This window comes from Malaclemys terrapin, chromosome 14 (assembly GCF_027887155.1).
Source record: "Malaclemys terrapin pileata isolate rMalTer1 chromosome 14, rMalTer1.hap1, whole genome shotgun sequence".
Lineage (NCBI taxonomy): Eukaryota > Metazoa > Chordata > Testudines > Emydidae > Malaclemys > Malaclemys terrapin.
The window spans coordinates 43,102,454-43,123,091 of record NC_071518.1 but is presented as its reverse complement, the minus strand read 5'-3'; the positions used below and the strand labels follow the sequence as shown (position 1 = coordinate 43,123,091).

Below are 20,638 nucleotides of genomic sequence, written 5' to 3'. Positions count from 1 at the left end.
AAGCCCCTTAGGTGTTGCTTTGTACGGAGGAGAAGTTCTTGGATGCTGGTTGCACAAGCTATCTGGCTCACCCTGATGTTCCATGGGAGATATGCACATCAACGAGTAATACGCTACTGCATTGTGCTAGGTGAAGAATGTAAAATGGCTTAGTGACTTCTTTGTAAAAGATCTCGCTCCCTGTTCTCTGCTCCCCTAGGATCTCGTGGACTGGCACAAACCATTGCTCTGGCAGGTGGGCCATTTGGGGGAGAAATATGACGAGTGGGTGCATCAGCCTGTGGACCGGCCAATTCGCTTGTTCCACTCGGATTTCATAGAGTCCCTATCTAAAACAGCATGGTAAGTGTTGTCTGAGGGAGGCTTACAGCAGGTCTGGCCTTGTCTGACCCCTCCCCCAGGGCTTGTGCTTCTTGGCACGTCCAAGACTAGAATCTCGAAATAGAGGTTCATTGTGAGACCATGTCCCCAGGGGAAGGGGAAGGAAGCTGGGCCTGTTGGATGGACAGGGAGCTCCTGGGGTCCAGCAGGGAAAGACGGCTCAGTGCAGTGACTCTGAGACGGGCCGAGCTCAGATAACAAGACACATCCCATCTGGGAGCTTCTTGGAGCATCCAGGTGTTTCTGGAGCCCTCAGGCTCTCTGCCTCGTCACCTATCACTCGCCAGTCAATATTGTATCCACAATGACCGTGGTGAGACTTGCTTCTGCATCCCTCAGCGCCCCTCAAGAGATGAGGCGAAGGGGAGCAGCTGCAGAGCAATGTGAGGTGCTTCCCCCACAGCATTCCTATGATGGGAAGCAAGAGACCTGGAAACTGAGCCTGAGTCTTTGCTGTGGTCACGCACAGCCCAAGCCACCGGGCTGACTCCCCTGCAAAGCAGCCTCTGGTACTAGGGCCTGCTCCTCTAGGATGTAGGATTGCTGCTGCTTAAAGCTCTTCTCCCAATAGTTTGTATTGGGTCCCCTCCTCCCTCTCTCTGAGCTTGAGCAGGAAGCGAGGGCCTGTGAAGTGTAGAACAGCCAGAACGCTGGCTTTGGGGCCACTGGTACAGCTGCCTCAATATCCCTCGAAGCATGTGCCCTGTTTGGAATAACTAAGGACCAGTCTGCACTAGACACACCACAGCGGCCCAACTGCATTGATGCAGCACGTCAGGGGAGGACGCTCTATGCCGATGGAAGAGAGCTCTCCCGCTGGCACAAGAACTGCACCTCCAGGAGAGGCGGTAGCTACGTCTGTGGGAGAAGCTCTCCTGCCGACATAGTGCTATCTACACTGGCTCTTAGCTCAGTGTAAATTACGTCACTCGGGTGTGGCTTATTCACACTCCTGAGTGATGTACATTATACCAACACAAGTGGTAGTGTGCACAAGCTCTAAGTTTGCTATAGAGCACGGAGAAAGCTTGTGAATTTGCTCAAATGAATTCCTCTCTTCCATCCTCTAGGTACATCGTTATCATGGTGTGGATCCCTGTGGTGCTGTATCTCAGCTGGTTCTGCTACGCGGCTCTTGCACAGGGAACTACCAGACTCTTCTCGTCATTCACAGCAGGTACTGAACTCCAGCGCAGCTCCACCTGCCTTGTCTAATCTGGGTCCCTTAAGCCCTAGAAAGGCAATTGCACTCACCTGCATCGCAGCAGTCCCGCTTTCCTGAGGGGAGTCACTCGCATGTACATTGGGACAAGCTCTCCCACTAGCATGAAGAGGTCAAATCCGTGTGTGTGTGCGTGTACACATGTGTTGTGCGTAGAGGGCCCGGGGCTGGCTGGCTTGCTTTCCACCATCCCACCCCACCGGTGCATGTTTGAAGCTACAATTAGTTGCATGGAACAGCAGCAAATTAACTCTTTTTGCCAAGTACAGCTTTTGAAATAACATCCAGTCTCCTTTAAAGCCAGTCATAGCCACAGTTATCTGCATCCATCCCCATTCTGGGCTAAGTGTTACAGCTTGTGAGCGGCACCAGATCACTGGCTTGCTGCAGAAATCTGGTGGCTGGCGGCTGTGGTCTGGGGCAGCTGTAATCTGTCCATCACTGTGGTGCTTTTGGGCAAGGTGTATCAGAGGAAGAAAATATTGTACCAGTCCAGTGACTTGTGCCAAGTTTGCAACACTTCTCTGTTGTCAGTCCAGCCCCCAAAGCTTTTTACCGAGCACATGCACGCGGGCTGCAGTGCTGGAACCAGATTCAGCTCCTGTGGTGCTTCACTCCAGACACACCTGCGCAGGCCTGCTTTATCCAGCTCCCTACGGCTGGATCCTGAGCAAAGACACAAGCCATTTCCTCTTTGTCCCACTTCACTAGAACACCTTATTTGGCCCTTTTGGGTGTCTCTACACAGTGGCTGGGAGATGTAATTCCAGCTTGGGGAGACGTACACGTGCTAGCTCTGCTGGAGCTACCATGCTAAAAATAGCAGCAGGCACCCAAGTACAATCCTGTCTAACCTTGTAAATGGTGGAGTCTCTGTGACTTGAAGTCTTTAAAGCATGATTTGAGGATGACGGTGACTCAGCCAGAGGTTAGGGGTCTATCGCAGGAGTGGGCGGGTGAGGTTCTGTGGCCTGCAATGTACAGGAGGTCAGACTAGATGATCATAGAATCATACAATATCAGAGTTGGAAGGAACCTCAGGAGGTATCTAGTCCAACCCCCTGCTCAAAGCAGGACCAATCCCCAACTAAATCATCCCAGCCAGGGCTTTGTCAAGCCTGACCTTAAAAACCTCTAAGGAAGGAAGAACAGGAGTACTTGTGGCACCTTAGAGACTAACAAATTTATTAGAGCATAAGCTTTCGTGGACTACAGCCCACTTCTTCGGATGCATATAGAAGTGGGCTGTAGTCCACGAAAGCTTATGCTCTAATAAATTTGTTAGTCTCTAAGGTGCCACAAGTACTCCTGTTCTTCTTTTTGCGGATACAGACTAACACGGCTGTTACTCTGAAACCTGTCATTATCTAAGGAAGGAGATTCCACCACCTCCCTAGGTGACCCATTCCAGTGCTTCGCCACCCTCCTAGTGAAAAAGTTTTTCCTAATACCCAACCTAAACCTCCCCCACTGCAACTTGAGACCATTGCTCCTTGTTCTGTCATCCGGTACCACTGAGAACAGCCGAGCTCCATCCTCTTTGGAACCTCCTTTCAGGTAGTTGAAAGCAGCTATCAAATCCCCCCTCACTCTTCTCTTCTGCAGACTAAACAATCCCAGTTCCCTCAGCCTCTCCTCATAAGCCATGTGCTCCAGCCCCCTAATCGTGATGGTCCCTGCTAGCTTTGGAGTCTGAGTCTGGGTATGTATTTGTGTGGCTAGTGTTCCCACTGCCCATGAACTAGCTCCAGCAGTTTGCATGTGTACAGCTCCCCGAGCTGCGGACTACGCCTCCCAGCTTCAGTATGGAGGTACCGTTAGTGTAACAGAGGTGCACTCGCCATCTTTAGCTGTGTTTCTAACTAAATGGGGGTGTCCTCATGACTGTTTCTGCCAGTGGCTTGCTGCTCCCCCATCTCAGATGGCGGGGTCCCCAGAGCTGACCTTGGCTCTTTGCCAGGGTGGCAGATCACTGTGCTGCTGATGCTTGCTCCCAGTCCAGACAAAGATTTAAAAAAAAAAAAAAAAAAAAAAAAAATCACTGACTAGTCTCAGAAACCCTGGCTCTCGTGCCCTCTGTTTTTCTGGCCCTCCCTGCATTCATGTGTCATCCTGGTGTCGGATAGATATTGAGTCTCTCCAGATGTGAAGGGCTATAGGTGTCCAGACATCAAAGCCCAGCCCCCCAGAGGGGTCTGTGAATTGCTTGTGATTTCTAGTTAAGGCTAAGGTTTTATCATGGTTATTTTTAGTAAAAGTCATGGACAGATCACAGGCAAGGCACAGAAATTCACAGAACCCATGACCTGTCTGTGACTTTACTAAAAAGAACCAGGGGACAGGGCTAGGTAGGGGGAGGAATGGAGCCCTGTAGTGGGGGACTTCCAGCCAAGCACCCCGCCATGGTGAGGGGCACAGCCCCAGGTCCAGCAGGGATCGCACCCACGGGGGGGGGACAGCCACCGCTCTGGAGCTGGCCGCAGCTGCAGGATGGGTGCATGGCTCCGGCTGCAGCCCCCCCCAAGCCTGGGGCACTGTGGGGCTGGGGCGAGTGGCCTAGCTGCAGCTTCTGGCGGAAGCCGCGGGGCTGGGGCTGCAGGGTCCTGGTTCCAGCCAGCCCCAGTTGCAAGGCAGGGGTGCACAGTCCCGCCTCCACCTCCTGAAGCTCTGGAAGTCCCAGAGGTTTTGTAAAGTCACAGAATCTGTGGCTGCTGTGATCTCCGTGACTAAATCGTAGCCTTATTCCTACTAGGAGGAGTCTGCAACAATTCCAGCATGGACACTGTCTAGTTATCTTTACAAAGAAAAAGTTGAGAAATTCAGCTGCATAAAAGCTGAGATTCCACTTTTTTGGGGTCCCCCAAATCAAGGAACCCACAACCATGGGGCTTTGGGGACTGCAGAGGCCATCTCTGGTGGCCTCTAACCTGTTGTGGGGCATGCTGCTCACCACTCATCCCTGTCCACTTCTGCAGCTGAATGGAAGCAAAAGAAAAGGCCAGTGCTGTCAGTCTGTAGCCCTGCATGGTTGTTTGACGAGCCCATCCCTCTGTGCTGCTGGTGCTGGGCAGACCTTGCACAGTGTGTGGCTTGTTTGTGTGAAATCCCCCATTGGCCACCCTCCTGCCAGCAACAATGCAGTCAGAGCACGTTGCCACCTTTGTTTCTAATGTGCTGTTTTCCTCCCCTGAGCTGCATTCCTTTGGAGATGCCATTTGGTATCAGCGTTGGCTGTGTCCAGAGGTGGGTGAACGGTGGGGAGAGGGAGAATCTCCTCCTCCTCTCATGTAGCCGTGTCCCACCAGAGCCTGCCGTGGTGGCGTGGGTGCAGCTCAGTGGGCTGGAGGGGACACTGTGTTTGGAGCAGATCACTGGCAAATGCTGTTAGCTGGGGTCTTAAAGGGACATCTTCAACTTGGAATCTAGGTGGGTTGTTTTGTTTTGTTTTGTTTTTTTTAAACTAGTCTCAAGTAACTTGAAGTGCTGCCTCTGTGCCCCACCCCCAGCCAGCCTCTGTGCCTTTTTTATGAATAATCACACTTCTGACAGCAGGGCCTAAGGGCCAGCTAAGAACCGGCCCCCACTGTGCCAGGTGCTGTACAAATGCAGTAGCCGACAGTCTCTGCCCTGCAGCGCTTACAACCGAAATAGACCAGGCAGACGCGGGTGGGGGACGGGCTAGAACAGACGAGCAGGGTGAACAGTGCGATGGCAGCAAAGAGCAGGATAATGCTGTGATTTTTATTATTTTAGAGGCTGGGGTTGAGTGAGGCAGGGATCAGCTAAATGGAAAGAGCAGGGCTGGGTGGGGGGGCAGAGCGTGAGAAGGGCAGGTGTGAAATGAAGCTGTGGTGAAAAGACCATGAGGCGGGGAAAAGGTTGGTGCAAACAGCCAGTGATGCAGAGCTCAGGAAGTCCAGTCAAACCTGTAGCTAGATCTCCAACTGTCGAGAGGATCCAAACTCCCTGCATTAGGAGCCAGCCAGGAGGGGCAGAAGCAGCTTTGTGACGCTAGGCAGACTTCCTAACATGTATCTATTGGTGCCCCCTGCCCACTGCGGTGTTTGCTCTGCTGTGCTCTCAGCTGGGTTAGGGAGAGCGCTTCCTCCTTGCGCCGCTACATGCTTGCAGAGAGTCACCTGTGCAACCAATTTGTTCTGGGGTGAGGCTTTCTCTCCTTCTTCCCCCTACCCCCAAAAGCTAATTGTGAATCTTCTGTGCTGTTGCCTGAGGCCTGATCCCTGACAGACCGTCAGTCACAAGAGAGGGGGCTTGTCATGCCCATTTTAAAGATCTAAAGTGTCAAACCAGTATTTGTCGGATTCCTGGCCTCAGCTGGTAGCAAATTGAACAGTCTGTAGCTGGGTCGTGTGTGTGTATGTGTGTTACCTTGTTCCTTTTTCAGTAAGCACCTACTGCCTGCAGGAAGCAGGGGCTGAGGGCGGGGGGGCACCTTAGGGGCATACTCCAGGCTGAGACTGAGGGCTGCATGTATCGTGTATCACTAGAAGTACGACCCACAGCAGCGTTTAGTGGGGAAGCGGGTAGGCACCACATGGCCCGAGTTGCTAGGGACTCTTACTCTAGCTGGCTTCCTTCTCCAGTGAACATTCCCCCCACCCCCACCCCAAGAATCTGGCTTTGCTTCTGCAGAGTAAATGACGGGGGTCATACAAAGAAGCATGTTTGAGCCACGCCATGGGAAAACAGCCCTCCCATTGATGTGCTCTACCTAGCTCACGGCGTCCTGATAAAGGCAGATCTGTCTGTGGAACAATGGGAAAGCGCTCCAGCCTGGCAGCAGCCTCCACGCGACCCTCCCTTTAAATACACCGAGAAGATGATGGCAGAAGCATCAGCTGCTCAATTAAAAATCTGGTTTGGGGGCGGGGGTTTAGTCTTAGCTGGGAGACGCCATGGTACAGATAGTGGTTCTGCTGTTGCAAGCAGATTCAGAGGGGCTCTGGCCCTTTCCAGTGCGAGGGATATCAGGAAGTCAGGAGGGGCTGAAGGAGCCAAAGGGTGCAATGGGCGGGGTGCAGGAAGCAGGGGTGTGAGGGAAGAGATGGGGTGAGTTAGGCAGAGTCTGGAGAGAGGAAGAGATATGGAAGGAGTGGAGATCACTGAAAGCATCTGAGGGGGACGGGACGGGTGGGCATGGTCAGTGTTGCTCCAGAGGAGGAGGAGAATCTTGCCTGTGGCATTTGGAGGGTGGAGAACTGAGAAACTGGAGGTGTTTGTAGTGGCCGAGTCAAGAATTGACAGGCTTTAGCAGTAAGGCTAGCTTGTTGCCAGAACAGAGCCGGGCTGGCAGGGGAGAGGAGAGGAGACTCCTGGCCCTCCTAGAGGGTCTGGGTGGATATGTCTGAAGCTGCTAAAGGGGAAATACAATAAATCTGGGAAGCACAAAGTAAATGTGAAAGAAGCAGTGACATGTGACGTGATCCCCTGTCTTGCTTGCTAGCCATGGTAGTGATGCATGGTTGCTGATAGCTGCATGTCTCCTTGTCGTGTAGAGTATTCCATCCCTGTGCACAAGTACTTCTTCCCATTCATCTTCGTGCTGGGAATGTTCCTGTGGTCCTTAGTAGAGTATCTCATCCATCGCTTTCTCTTCCACATGAAGCCGCCTGCTAGTAACTATTATCTCATCACACTGCATTTCTTGTTGCACGGCCAGCATCACAAGGTGAGTAGTGCTCACCCCTGCTTGCAATGTAGGGAGTAGCACAACAGATCTCTGGAGATAACAATCTCAGGCATGGGAATTGTGGAGCTTAGTTATGCATGTCAGCGTGACTCGTGATATCTCTCTGATTAGGAAAGGAGCACCACCCAGTGCTATTAGACTTGCCCAGAGCAACAGCCTTGCCACGAAAGTTAAAATTCAAGGTCTGACCGAAGTTGTGGAGGCATGCTTAAACATGCACAGGGCCAGCTCCAGTGGCAGCCTGCCAGTCTCTTGGCACATGGCATCGCAAGCCATATGCAGCAAGACTCCAGATGCAGGGCGTTTGCCTAGAATTTCTCAATGATGACTGGAAATGCTTTAGCACCTGCGAAGGCTGCTGACGCAGGGTTGTGTTTCTCAGTGACTCAAAGCAGGGTGAGGTGCTACATCCCTTCTACACCAGTAGATGCTTTAGCACTAGTGATGGGGAAATGCGGAAGCCTTGAGTCTCGTCGGGTAACTAGAAATTGGGTGAGTTGATTTGTGAATTTAATATTCCAAATCCGTGAATGCAGTGCCAGCTTCTTGGCTGGCAGAAATCGACATCACTCGATTGAACTCAAAGGAGCCAGGCCAGTCTGCACCGGGTAGGGGGTCTGACCAGGTTGAAACTTAGATGGTTAAAAGTAGCTTTTAATAAACTTACCCTTCTGTGGGCACCTGAGCTGCCTTAGCAACCTCTAGCTTTGTTAGGGTTGGGAACGGTGGCAAAGTAGCTTTAGAAGCGGCCGCTGCTGCAACTAGAAGAACCCTAACCCTCTGAAAGGCTGGCTTCCCCTGGGAGCTGGCCAGCGTAGCCAGCCTAACACCCCTGCGTCTGCAACAGGCGCTTGTAGAGGCGTCTGACGCTGCTCGGGAGCTCCCTCGCGATGCCTCAAACACATCGCCTTTGACCGGTCAGAGGCTCCACCATAGCTGCTTCTAGGCCCCGAGAGCAGAGGCAGACGTGTTTGTAGCTTCTGATCTGATGGTAATTATTCACGTTGCCCCCTCTCTGTCTGGGTCATGTGAACCAGGAGAGTATCACACCTGGGTTCCTTAAACGCGCTAGGAACTCATCCTGTCCATTATCCTTCTCTGCCTCCAGTCTCCATTTGACAGCTCCCGTCTGGTCTTCCCTCCCGTGCCTGCATCGCTGGTGATTGGGTTTTTCTACACCCTCTTGCGCCTGCTCCTGCCTGAAGCAGTTGGCATGTCCATGTTTGTCGGTGGGCTGTTTGGTTATGTTGTCTACGACATGACTCATTACTACCTGCACTACGGCTCGCCAAAGAAAGGCACCTACCTGTACGGGCTGAAGGCTTATCACGTGAAGCACCACTTTGAACACCAAAAATCAGGTACCTGCCCCTTTCTCCTCCTTCCTGCTGCCACCTCGGAACAGACATGTGACCAGGGAACACCGTTGACCCCTGGGGAGCCTGAGACAGCATGGCCGAGCCGAGGTCAGACTGTGCTCATTAGGGCTGCATCATCCATGCCTTGGGGCGACGTGTCTCTGAACCATCATTCATCTCATAACCTCCCCCAGGCTTTGCTCTTCTCCTCTGAGTCAGCTGGAGCTCCGCTCCTGTGTGTGTAAATCTCCTGGAGACAAAACTGGGCCCACACTTTTAATCACAAGGGCCTGACTTTCGGTGCCCAAGGCCACATTTGGGCAAAGAAAAAAGGGGCCTGATCCTCAGAGATGTTGAGCCCTGGCAGCCCCTCCCAAGGTCAAGAAAAGCTGCAAGTTCTCAGCAACCACTTATTGTGGTGCCTAAAGTGGCCTTGGGTACCTAAAGTTAGGCACGTCCGATTAAAAGCATGGGCCCAGTTTTGAGTTTCCAGGAGGTTTACGCAGCTGAGAAGTTCCAGACTGGGGGTAACGACACAGACGCATATGCCACACCCCAACATGGCTTTGTAAACGGTGGTGGTACGCTCTCTTGTCAGTCTGTTTTCCTCCAGTTACTGTCTGATGTTTGAAGAAAGCTTGGGACACTTTGCCCCCTCTTGATTCACTTTCTTCAAACTTGCTGTTAATCAGGGGGGCTGAAATCAAGCTCAGGAAATTCCAGTGCATATGGCTGACTACTGAGCCTTTACTCTGCCCCTGTTTGTATGTGCCTTGATTAAGGCAAGTTGTGTACTTGAGTCAGGAAACTTACTTTGATTTATTAAATGTGCAGATTTGATACTTTACAATTACATACAAACATATACAAAAATTAATTTGAATCCATTACAAACAGATGCTTCCTAGCCTACCAGGAATCCTATTTCAGAGCTTTTTACATTTGAAGCAAACCTAAACTACTTCCTTGTGTGTGCAGACATAGGTAATGGGGACTGTGCACAGATGCACATGTGTACCTGAAATTGTAGAAAGTTTCCTTGTGACCAGAACGCTAGTATGTGAGCTGAAGTTGAGCTTGTGTGATTCTATTGGTGCAAGAGGGCAGAGTTAAAGTGGTGCATTCAGCTGAATTTGGGAGGATTTTAAGGCTGTAAATAAAGCTATGGTAATATAGAGGCTGGGTGGATTTCAGTAATCATAGAATCATAGAATATCAGGGTCGGAAGGGACCTCAGGAGGTATCTAGTCCCACCCCCTGCTCAAAGCAGGACCAATTCCCAGCTAAATCATCCCAGCCAGGGCTTTGTCAAGCCAGGCCTTAGAGGTTTTTAAGGATGGAGATTCCACCACCTCCCTAGGTAACCCATTCCAGTGCTTCACCACCCTCCTAGTGAAATAGTTTTTCCTGATATCCAACCTGGACCTCCCCCACTGCAACTTGAGACCATTGCTCCTTGTTCTGTCATCTGCCACCACTGAGAACAGCCGAGCTCCATCCTCTTTGGAACCCCCCTTCAGGTAGCTGAAGGCTGCTATCAAATCCCCACTCACTCTTCTCTTCTGCAGACTAAATAACCCCAGTTCCCTCAGTCTCGCCTCATAAGTCATGTGCCCCAGCCCCCTGATCATTTGTGTTGCCCTCCGCTGGACTCTCTCCAATTCGTCCACATCCCTTCTGTAGTGGGGGGACCAAAACTGGACGCAATACTCCAGGTGTGGCCTCACCAGTGTCGAATAGAGGGGAATAATCACTTCCCTCGATCTGCTGGCAGTGCTCCTACAAATACAGCCCAATATGCCATTGGCCTTCTTGGCAACAAGGGCACACTGCTGACTCATATCCAGCTTCTCGTCCACTGTAATCCCCAGGTCCTTTTCTGCAGAACTGCTGCTTAGCCAGTTGGTCCCCAGCCTGTAGCGGTTCATGGGATTCTTCCTTCCTAAGTGCAGGACTCTGCACTTGTCCTTGTTGAACCTCATCAGATTTCTTTTGGCCCAATCCTCTAATTTATCTTGGTCCCTCTGGACCCTATCCCTACCCTCCAGCGTATCTACCTCTCCCCCCAGCTTAGTGTCATCCACAAACTTGCTGAGGGTGCAATTCATCCCATCATCCAGACTCAGGCGAGCAGTACACTTCTCTTTGTTCCTCTTTATTAGAAACTTAAGCCATCTAGTCAGCTGCAGCTCTGCAATGGCTTGACAGGTATGTGGATGGGAAAATCTAGGTGCTGAGAAGTGGGTCTAAGGTTTTAAGAAGTGGCTGCTGCTTTCTGAATTGGCACTAAAATGCAGCAGTGCTAAGGGCACTGTCTCCCTGGGCTTGTAGCCTTTTGATGGGGTGTAATGCAAGTCCTGACTACTTCTGGTAATTAAAGTGCCTGTTTAAATGTTAGGCAGGGGTCAGGGTGTTGGCCCCAACAATCTGTTAAAATTCCCCTTTGGATGACTAGTCTGTCATGCTAAATTTCCACCTGTAACTTTGCTTGGGTTTTTGTAGAGTTCGCTTCCTGCTAAACTGCTGTGTGCATCAGCTGCTGCACTCTCTCTTCCTCAGAGGTGGCTGCATTTCAGTGGTGGGAGAAGTAATTGTGGCTTCTGCAGTCCTCAACCAATTTTTGTTAAAGTTCTGAGGATATGTCTATTCTGAGCACTCCTTACAATGAAGTGTCGAGTACATACACTGCATGCCCAGCTAGCCCAAGTACAAAGAGCAGTGTAGATGCTGCCAGTGCCGGAGCCTTTCCTCGCTGCCTCCCCCATGCCAGAGCCTTTCCCTGACACATGTAGCTACATACCACAGTGTGGATGTATCTTGTTTTTCACTGCGGTGTATAACTACATATACCCTGTGCTGCTGCCAGTGGTGTGCACTGTAGATGTACCCTGCCACTGTTTTCATTAGGGTGAAAGGTTCTTATAGAAATTAAAGCTCAGATTTAGCCTGCGGCATGGAGTATGAGGCTTATATCTTTGGGCGTTGCCTAGCCAGCATTATCTGACCAGTCCTGGACTCTCGGCATCTCCCTCTTCCATGCGCTATCGGAGCTGCCTCCAGGATATGCAGATGGAGAGGCACATCCCAAATGTCTCAGGCTGGGGGAAAGATCAGGATCCAGGATACCCCTTTCTGCTTCTCAAGTGATCGTTGGCCCATGAGCGCATTGGTTATCTCCATTTTCCAGACAGGGAAACTGAGGCACACTGGGATTAAGTGACTTTCCCAAGGCTACACTGTCACCAAAGAACAGGCACCCTAAAACCATGCTGATAAGTCTACATCCATACTCTGAGGAGAGGGTGAGGTCTCCAGACAGGCATATCTCACTGCATGGTTTCCTAGGAGAAAAGTGCTGTGCGGAGGTAGCTTTTGTCGTCACGAAGGCAGGACAACTTGGCTGTCAAATACTTTCTCCTCCCACAGGCAGGCAGCCTTTGTTCTCTTCTCTTCTCCTATGGGAATGGATTTCTTTGTGCCATGCAACCCTCGCTGTCTGGGACTGTTTCTAGAGGAGACCTGGGTTGTTCAGGCTGCTGAGGGGTGGCTGTGTTAGTGGTGACCCATTTGGGGCCCAGAGGGAGGGAGCTGGTCCCGCCTCTGCTTCTCATTCCATGGTTGCTTTTAGTCTCCGAAGTGCATAAAAACCCTCTGGCTTTCCCCAGGAACTCATGCAATTCCCTGGAAATGCTCTGCCCCTCCTGCCTTCTTGGAAGAGCCTCTAAAGGCCAGTGCTGGGTTTTTAAAAACTCCCTCGCTTCTTACCAGTGTCTCTTTTTCAACTGGAACGATTCCCTAGAACAAAGGTATTCCTCCCCGGCTGCAAGGCCTTCGTCCCCATACCGGGAGTGGTGGGAGCATGCAGGCCTAGCACGCTGCATGAGCCCAGTGCAGAATATGTATTGGGTATTGTGGGTCACTGCCACAGAAGGGTTGCTCGCCGGCGTCGGGGTCCGTGCCACTGCATCAAGCACATACCCAGGGTCCCCAGCGGGCTCATTGGCCTGGAGCATGGGAGGGTCTGTGCTAAATTTAATATCTTCAAATGCAAAATGAGCAGATGCTCTGGATGGTGCCTGAGAGCTTTGCTGTGTTCAGCAAAGCAGCAATGACCCTTGAAGCAGCACTCAACAGCGCTCTGACGTGCCTGCTTTTGTGGGGGACACTAGCGCTCGTGCCGCTTGCTGAGCTGTGGCACCTTCTCCCACCACTGAAATGCAGCCACCTCTGAGGGAGAGTGCAGCAGCTGTTTAGGCAGGAAGTGAATACTACAAAACCCAGTTGAATATACGGATGGAAATTTAGCATGACAGACTGGTGCAGAGCGCTTGTTGCCACAGCTTCCCTCGCTGTCCATGTTGAATGTCTAGCTGGGGGGAAGAGTGGGGCGGCACTCGGGAGATGCAGCCGATTCTGTAATGTTCTCCCTCCCTCTGCCAGGAAAACCCCTTCCAAACAGGAACCACCGCATACAGTGCCTGTGCTGGGTGACCGTTCTCTGGGAATGCCCAGGGCAGGGCCAGTGCAAGGATATTTTGCACCCTAGGCAAAACTTCCACCTTGCGTGCCCCCCCCGCCTCCTCCCCCTCCCCCCGTAACATTGGTTCATTGAGGGGCAAATCCCAGCGAGCCTTTATGGACCCCAGGAACCAGCATGCTCGGGGCCAGCCATGCCCAGTAGCTGCTCCCCAGACCAGGTTCCTCCCTGTCCCTGAACTCCCCTGGAGGGTGCACAGCCCCCCCCGTGAGCCCTCCCCACCCCGGCAGCCCCCGCCCTGAGTCCACTCACTGGCTTTGCTGGTCTTGGGCCGCTGCAGCAGCTCGGCAGGGAGGAGCTGCCTTCTGGAGGCTCCTGCAGCAGATGCATGCAGGCAGAGGCCCTCGTGTGCCCCCCTGGCTCTCCCTCGCCGTGCTCAGGCTCTGCAGCTCCTGGGAGTGTGAGCCGCCGCCGCTGCCCCTCCCGGAGCAGGCTCAGGGCCCCGGGAGCTGCACAGCCCAAACGTGGCAAGGGGGAAGCTGGGGGGCGCACGGGGGCTATGCCCACATGCATCTGCTGCAGCCTGCAGGAGCCCCCCGGGGGGGCGCCAGGCCGCAGCCTGGGCAGGGGGCGCGGCTGCTCCCCGCTAGTGGCACCACCACCTTTGCAGGGCTCCTGCCCCCCAGCGCCGCACCGACTCCTCCATGGCTGGGGCTCACCGCCCCCGCAAGCTGACGCTCCAGCTCTCCAGTGCCTCCGGAAGGCGGCTTCTCCCTGCCAAGCCACGGTACCGCTTTTTGGCACCCCCAAGGTCGCCCTTAGGATTTATTTCAGAGTAGCAGCCGTGTTAGTCTGTATCCGCTAAAAGAACAGGAGTACTTGTGGCACCTTAGAGACTAACAAATTTATTAGCGCATAAGCTTTCGTGGGCTACAGCATCCGAAGAAGTGGGCTGCTTAGGATTTATGGGGCCCTATGCAGTATTATTAAACTGGTGCCCCTATGCCAGATGGCAGCCTGAGCTTGCAGCCTGGCGGGGGTGGGGGCGGAGGGACAAGGCAGAAGGAATAACAAGATGCCCGGCCCGCCTCATAGTGGCTGAGAGTCACAGTTCCCCAAGGAGAGACCCCTGTACCCTCTCCCTCGCGCAGAATGGACATGCAGAAGGTACCCAATTAAAAGCACTAAACTTGGGAATAAAAAATGTCAGTCACAGGTTTTTTGATATCCCCTGAAGTTTGTCAGACATTTATTTGCAAAAACTTTGTAGTAAGGGCGAGTCAGCTGTCTTGCTGAATACAACATTAAATATTATGGAATCCATGATGCAGCTCTTCTCTGTTTTACATTTTCTTAATCAGTATTTCTAAGCTGATTTTATATTTTAAATTTACTCTTAAACCTTCATAAAGTAATCATTCCAGATTACTACATCTCACTGAAACAGATATTATTTTAAATTAATCAGTCAGAGGTTTAGTGTGTTCATAACAATGTTCATTGCTTTTAAAAAAAGGGAACACTAATTTACTGTGTGTGATCTCCAGAACAATACACATGTTTATGAAATTTCACCAGCTTTAAAAAATGTGTTTCCAAAGATTTTAGGCATAACAAAGGATTTTATATCTTACTAAGGTACTGATTTGGCTTAAAACTAGTTAATCAGATAGTCCGAAGTAAAGAAAGGGAAACTTTGTCCAGCTATCTGGAAGCAAAGGGCTGTTGCTTCCTTCAATGGGCGGGGGGGGGGGGGAAAAGAGAAATGGTGGACAGAAAGACTTTGGAAGTAAGGTGTTTGTTTGGTTTGGTTTGGTTTGGTTTTTTTTCTATAGTAATTAAAATGTGCATTTTAGATAAGGCTGGTCTTTTGAAGAATTTATTTAAAAAAACATATGTCTGAAGATCCAAGCATTTAAGGCTAAAGATGATTGTGCATCTAAAAATCTATGCAAGGATTTTTTAGAGATGTCATTTTATAATCTTCACCAACTCTCTAATGAAATATTTTTAAAGCAAATTTTAAACTAAGACTGATGTGTTCTGAGTAAAAATTTTATTAAAGTGAATGTTTAAAATGAAATATACACGAGTTAAGAGGCAAGGTACTGTACATCTGGGGTCAGGCTTGGGTTATGGGGGGTTACAGGTTTTGTTTGCAAGGATGTAAAGATACATACATATCGCATAACCTGCATAGACCCAGAATGGGGTGCAAGGGTTTTTAAAGTGTCCGTGGATAAGTGGGCTCGGGTACGCCACCCACGGACTGAATAAGGAGTCGAAGTCAGTATCGGTGTAGCGGATAAGTACATGGGTGGGGTACCCTTGGTCTGTCAGGGAAGGAAGTGGGTTATTTCCCTGGTCGGCAGTCTCGGTTACTCAGTGTGGTATTGACGGTGTCCTGTGATGTGTTCCGTATAAATGTCTCTGGACCACCTGATGGTGTCAGACACCATGAGCTGTCTCATGAGCCGGGCGTAGCGTCGACCAACTCCGCACACTCTCAGAACCGGCTCGTTGTGGGGGTCCCAGGAGCCCAGGGCTCCCACGATCAGGGCGTGTATCTGGACCTCGTAGCCCTGGGCTCTCAGGGTCTCGGCAAGCGGGGTGTACTTCACAACTGTTTTTGTCACAGTACATTCAGAAACTGACAGGAGATACCTGGGGGTTGGCAAATGCCTGTTAAATGTCTTCATTACGCCTTGAATGGCTCTTTAACAGTTTCAGGGTTGTGCTAATGGGTCTGGCAGGCTGGAGACTTTCTCTTTTAACTACTAGATCCCCTTCCCAGGAAGACTCAGAGCCTGCAGGAAGGGTCAGAACAGGGATAGGAAAACCAGTAGGATGGACACTAAGACCCAGTGCCCTACACAGCTGCCTATGCCTGAGGATGGCCCTCGGCGCCCCCAACCACTTGCCACCCTAGGCAGCTGCCTAGTTCGCCTAGCGGTTGCACCAGCCCTGGCCCAGGGACCTGGCACCAGCGCTTGCTGCACTGGTGCCTGGAGCCGCCCCTGGCACTGTGTCAGAGAAGTCTCAGGCTGACAGCTGCTCCTGGGCGGCTCCCACTCGGGGGCTGAGGCATGTAGGCCCGAATCTCCTCCCATCGCCTTGGCAGCCCAGCGCTTCAGTTGTTACTTGCCTCAGAATCCGCTGGTGGCTGAAGTTAGTCTAAATTCACCTCTGGGGAGCAGCAGTGTTCCACCCAGAATGCAGCTGGTGTGGAGTCACAGTATACTGACCTGGCTGTCTGTGCCCCCTGGGCGTCTCCGCTCTCACTGACTGAGGCAGGACGAAAGGGGTGGGGGTCTAATGGGCAGGACGCCGGACTGGGCCAATTCCCAGTTCAGCCCAGTGGGACCTTGGGCAAGTTCCTAACTCTATCCTGTGGCTCCCCGGCTGTAGAATGGGGACCCTTCCCCATTCAGGCTCCATTAATGACAGTGAGGTGCTCAGACAGGAAATGATGAGGGCCATATAAGACAGATCAGGTGACCATTTTTTTTAATGCCAATTCACACAGTCTTTCTCTCTTCTCTCCCCTCTCCCCCCCACCTTCCCAAGGCTTTGGCATCACCAGCCGATTTTGGGACCGTCCATTTAAAACACTAATCCCAGAGGAAACCTTTGAGAAAGAGGATTAACATCCGTGGCTCCCCTGCTTGGCATCTGGCTCCCGTGTCCCTGGTGCGTCACGCTGCCACCTCCCTTTCCACCAGCTGCAGGACGTTGAGGGGGGCGTCCACCTTTGCAGAACTGAATGACTGGGGGTTAAAGCCCCTTGACCACAGAGGGAGAACTCTGCTTTGTGTTGCTGGCTTTTGTCACTCTGACCTCACGGCGCTCTGCCTGGCTCCTGGGAGGCGGCGTCGCCTATGAGTTAAAGGCAGGTATTTCTCCCGAGAGGGATCTGCACAGCATTCTCTAATGATGCTTTAAAGGTTGTCATGCCACTCAGCGTGGAGCAGTAACTTTGCGCGTTTGCAGCGAGTCCGCCAGGAGACGAGGTGGCTGCTATGTAAATGCTCTGGGTTTCTTTGCTCTGAGCTCATCAGCAAGGAGGGAGGGAGGAGTGGGGACAAGAACTAATGGCGAAGCCATGAGCTGCATCTAAACCATCCTTGCAACCTGCGTTGTAAACACCAGAGCAGACTGCAGCCAGCTCCAGCAGGGAGCTGCAGCTCAGGGAGACTTCAGATCCCATGATGCACTAAATTCTGCATCAGACTGTCCTGGCCCAGTGCTGAACTAGTTGCTCTGGTCAAGAGGAAGCATTGCATGCTGGGACCTGTATTCTCTATGGGCGGCATCTCCCCATTAAAGGTGGGAAAGGGCTGTCTGGGCCTTAGGGGAAGACTTGGCAGGCAGCCACACGCAGCCCAGGTGTTGGCGCTGGAGTGAGGGGATGGATGCTTCAGCTCTCCAAATGCCAGGGGCTGGCCCCACCCCCAAGTGCTTGTTAATTCCATGGCAGTACACTGAGGAGGAGGGGCTGCTGCTCTGTTGGACGCTGGCTTCACGTCCTGCTTGGCAATCAGGACCCTGTGGGAGGTGAGGACCCTGTGCTGCCATTTGTCCCCCAGTGCATTAGCCGTGCAGTCAGAATCCTGCCCACCCAGCACGCACACGCCGTTGGGTACAAAGCTTTTGGCTTTGGTGCCACATGGCAAAATCGTGCCTGCAACTCCGTCCCCCCTTGGAACCAGCCTGTCCATCATGGCCCCTGCTCTGTGTGCTGGAGAAGGTGCATGGGCTGCAGCACCAAAACCCAGCAGATGGCAACCCCTTCCTGGGGGGTTGCCTGCCCTTCGGAGGGCAGAGTATCCCAGCTCGCTGCATTCAGTCTGATGCATCTCCTGCTTTGGTGTCTGAGCGGAGAGGAGGCTGTGGCTGAAGGGAGCTCTCTGGGCTCGGCGGGCAGAGGGAGAGGAATTGCAGCAATGATACTCCGGCTTCTGCCCCTGCTCAGGCCCCTTCCCTCTGTCTAATGGGTTTGTTAGGGGTGGGGGTAGGATGTCTGTTCTCCCTGTCCCAACTCAAATTCTTGTAACAGCCAAAGCGAAGGACACTGCCTGTCCAGGCCAGACCCACTGGAAGCTAGGAGTCCCTGAGCCCAGGGGAGGAGGAGGGTGCTGCAGTGAATGGCCGCCTTAGGGCCTGCTGGGAGCAGAACCCCCTCCTTTCCCGTCTGATCTCCCCAGTTGTGGGGCCATGGGCTTTCCTCTGGGGCTCCAGAATGGCCGTGTCCTTCCTGGCTAGGTGGGGTATTTTGAATATGGATGCCGGTGACTCCAGGAGCCACTGAGGGCCCCTCTGAGCCAGGTTGAGCTCTTGGGCCATGGCACGGCCTGCGGAGCCAGAACTGCCCTTCCAGCTCTGTCGGGGATGGGCAACATCCACTGTCTCCTGCCTCCATTGGCCCTGCCCATTCTGCCCGGCATGTGGCACTGGTGGCTGAGTGCAGACACAGAGAGCGCAACCCATGGGTGGGGCACTGGGACTCCCGGATGGGCGCTCTGTGCTGTGGCACACCTCTGGGCCTGTTGGCTCCCTCGTAGAAGAGGAAAACGGTGCTGCTGTCTTTAATTTTCCTCTCCTCTTTCCCCTTGGCTCTCAGTTCCATGCCTTTACCTGCCCCCTCAGGTAAGGTGGGAGGAGAGGGATGAGGGAAATGAGAAGGGGCTTGTTTGGCTCAGTCATCTGGCCACAAAGCAAGTGATGGAGCAGCAGCCTTTGCCAGGGCTCTCCTGGGTCCTCCTACCCAAAGACCCTTGCTTTGCGACTGCTGCTCAGAATAGTTCCCTGTGCTGCCGACAGGTTCAGAAGCACCTGGCTCACACCCTGCTCCTTGTGGGACCCAGGTGTTACAGTAGCAGAGGTGCCATCTGCTTTCTCTGTGCGTGCCACTCCTGCCCAGTCCCATCCTGGAGAGAGACGCCAGCTGGGCAAGTGCTCAGAGTTCCAGGAGAAGTCTCGCTCCCCTTAGAACTAGCTTAACATCTGGTGCTGCTATGCCCTAGGTTTGGGGCCAGTGGGGTAGGGGGCTCTGAGAACTCTGCCCTTCTCAGGGTGGGCCAGATTGTCCACAGATGACTTGCCAAGGTAGGGAATTCTTGGATCCCCAGTCTTTCCTTCCCCTTCCGAGTGGTGGGCCACTGATAGACGGGTGGAATCTGCTGCACAGCAGGCCCTGATAGATGAAGTCGCAAACGTGCCCCCACCCCACGCTTCCTGCCCTCCCCTTCCTGGGGCTGCTGCAGGCATTCCCACTCTTTCTGCTCCTCCTCGGCTGGCCGTGTTCTCTAGCTCTCTCTCTCTCTGCCTTGCCAGCCCAGCAGTCTCCTGCGGTCCCCTTGCCATGTGTCTCCTTCCCAAATTCAGCACCTTGCTCCACAGCTCGGGGAAAGAGCATCCAAAGTGTAGCTAGCTGCCTCCAAAGTGTCCCCACCCCCACGAGACAGCACTGACTGCTCCCTTGAGGAGACAGTGTTCATATGGGGTCCAGTCCCCCCCTCCCCTCCCAAACGATGGGAGGAATGTGGGCCGTTCTTGTTAAGCATCGTGCAGTGTTCATGACATTGATGTTAAATAAGCTCCTAGAGTCTGGAAGCTGCTGCTAACATGCTTGCCACAAACCTTCAGCTGACTAACCCCTGGATATATGACAGCTCCTGTATTGCAAACTAGGCCGTGCCCTGGTACTACCTTCCCCACCCCAAGATCTGAGGCATGTAGCACTTGTAACATTGACCAGATCACTTCAGAGGGAGCTTTTTTCAAGTCACCCCCCCTAAGCTGGGAGCTGGGGGGGGAGGGGGAGATGTTGCTTGGGGAGCCCAGCTGAGCCAGGGGTAAGGGTCTTGCAGTTTTGTGTCTTGCCTTCTTCTAACCCAGTGTACAATATCTTTTTTTGCCAGATTTTTCCTGTTAATGTATTTTGTAGACATTGGCTACTTGAAACTTAAACTCCAATAAACATAATTGCTAAGAGGCCTCTTATTTTTGATGATCCTATGATTTGTTTTTCCCTAATGTCTACTGCTGACATTTAAAGGTTTGAAATAAAGTTATCCATAAAACTGTAGACGTGACATAATTGTAAATAAACTGTATATTTTGAAAAAAAATGTTTAAACAGTGTGTGGATGTTACTTCTTGGGATGCTCTCGGCCCGGAGTGGGGGCAACTAGACTGGTTTACCTTAACAAGAGACCACACCCAAGCCTGAAGCCCCATGATGTCCCATCTACCTGTGGTTCCTAGGTCCCAGTGCTGGCACATGGTTTCAGATGCCTCCAGTCAGGCAGTTCTAGAAGGAATTTCCCTGGAATCCTTCCCTGCTTCACCATCTTCCATCTCCGCCCCTGAGACAAGGCCGAGCGCTCAGCCATGGCTTTGCCAGAGCAGCAGCTCTTAGCAAAGCTGGGGGAACTGACTGTCCTGCAGACTTCTGGGCATCTCCATTGGCCATGAATTGGTGGGAGGAC

General features: G+C 52.4%; 1 protein-coding gene across 1 annotated transcript in view; it reads left to right on the top strand.

Moving 5' to 3' along the window:
• Positions 1-20,271, top strand: part of FA2H (fatty acid 2-hydroxylase) — a 73,433-nt gene extending 53,162 nt beyond the window's left edge. The window contains exons 3-7 of the mRNA XM_054049370.1: positions 200-342; positions 1,452-1,558; positions 7,120-7,292; positions 8,422-8,674; positions 16,716-20,271. Of these exons, the coding sequence (XP_053905345.1) occupies positions 200-342; positions 1,452-1,558; positions 7,120-7,292; positions 8,422-8,674; positions 16,716-16,795 (756 nt within the window). The 3' untranslated portion in view covers positions 16,796-20,271. The remainder of the gene's footprint in view (positions 1-199; positions 343-1,451; positions 1,559-7,119; positions 7,293-8,421; positions 8,675-16,715) is intronic.
• Positions 20,272-20,638: the final 367 nt, after the last annotated feature.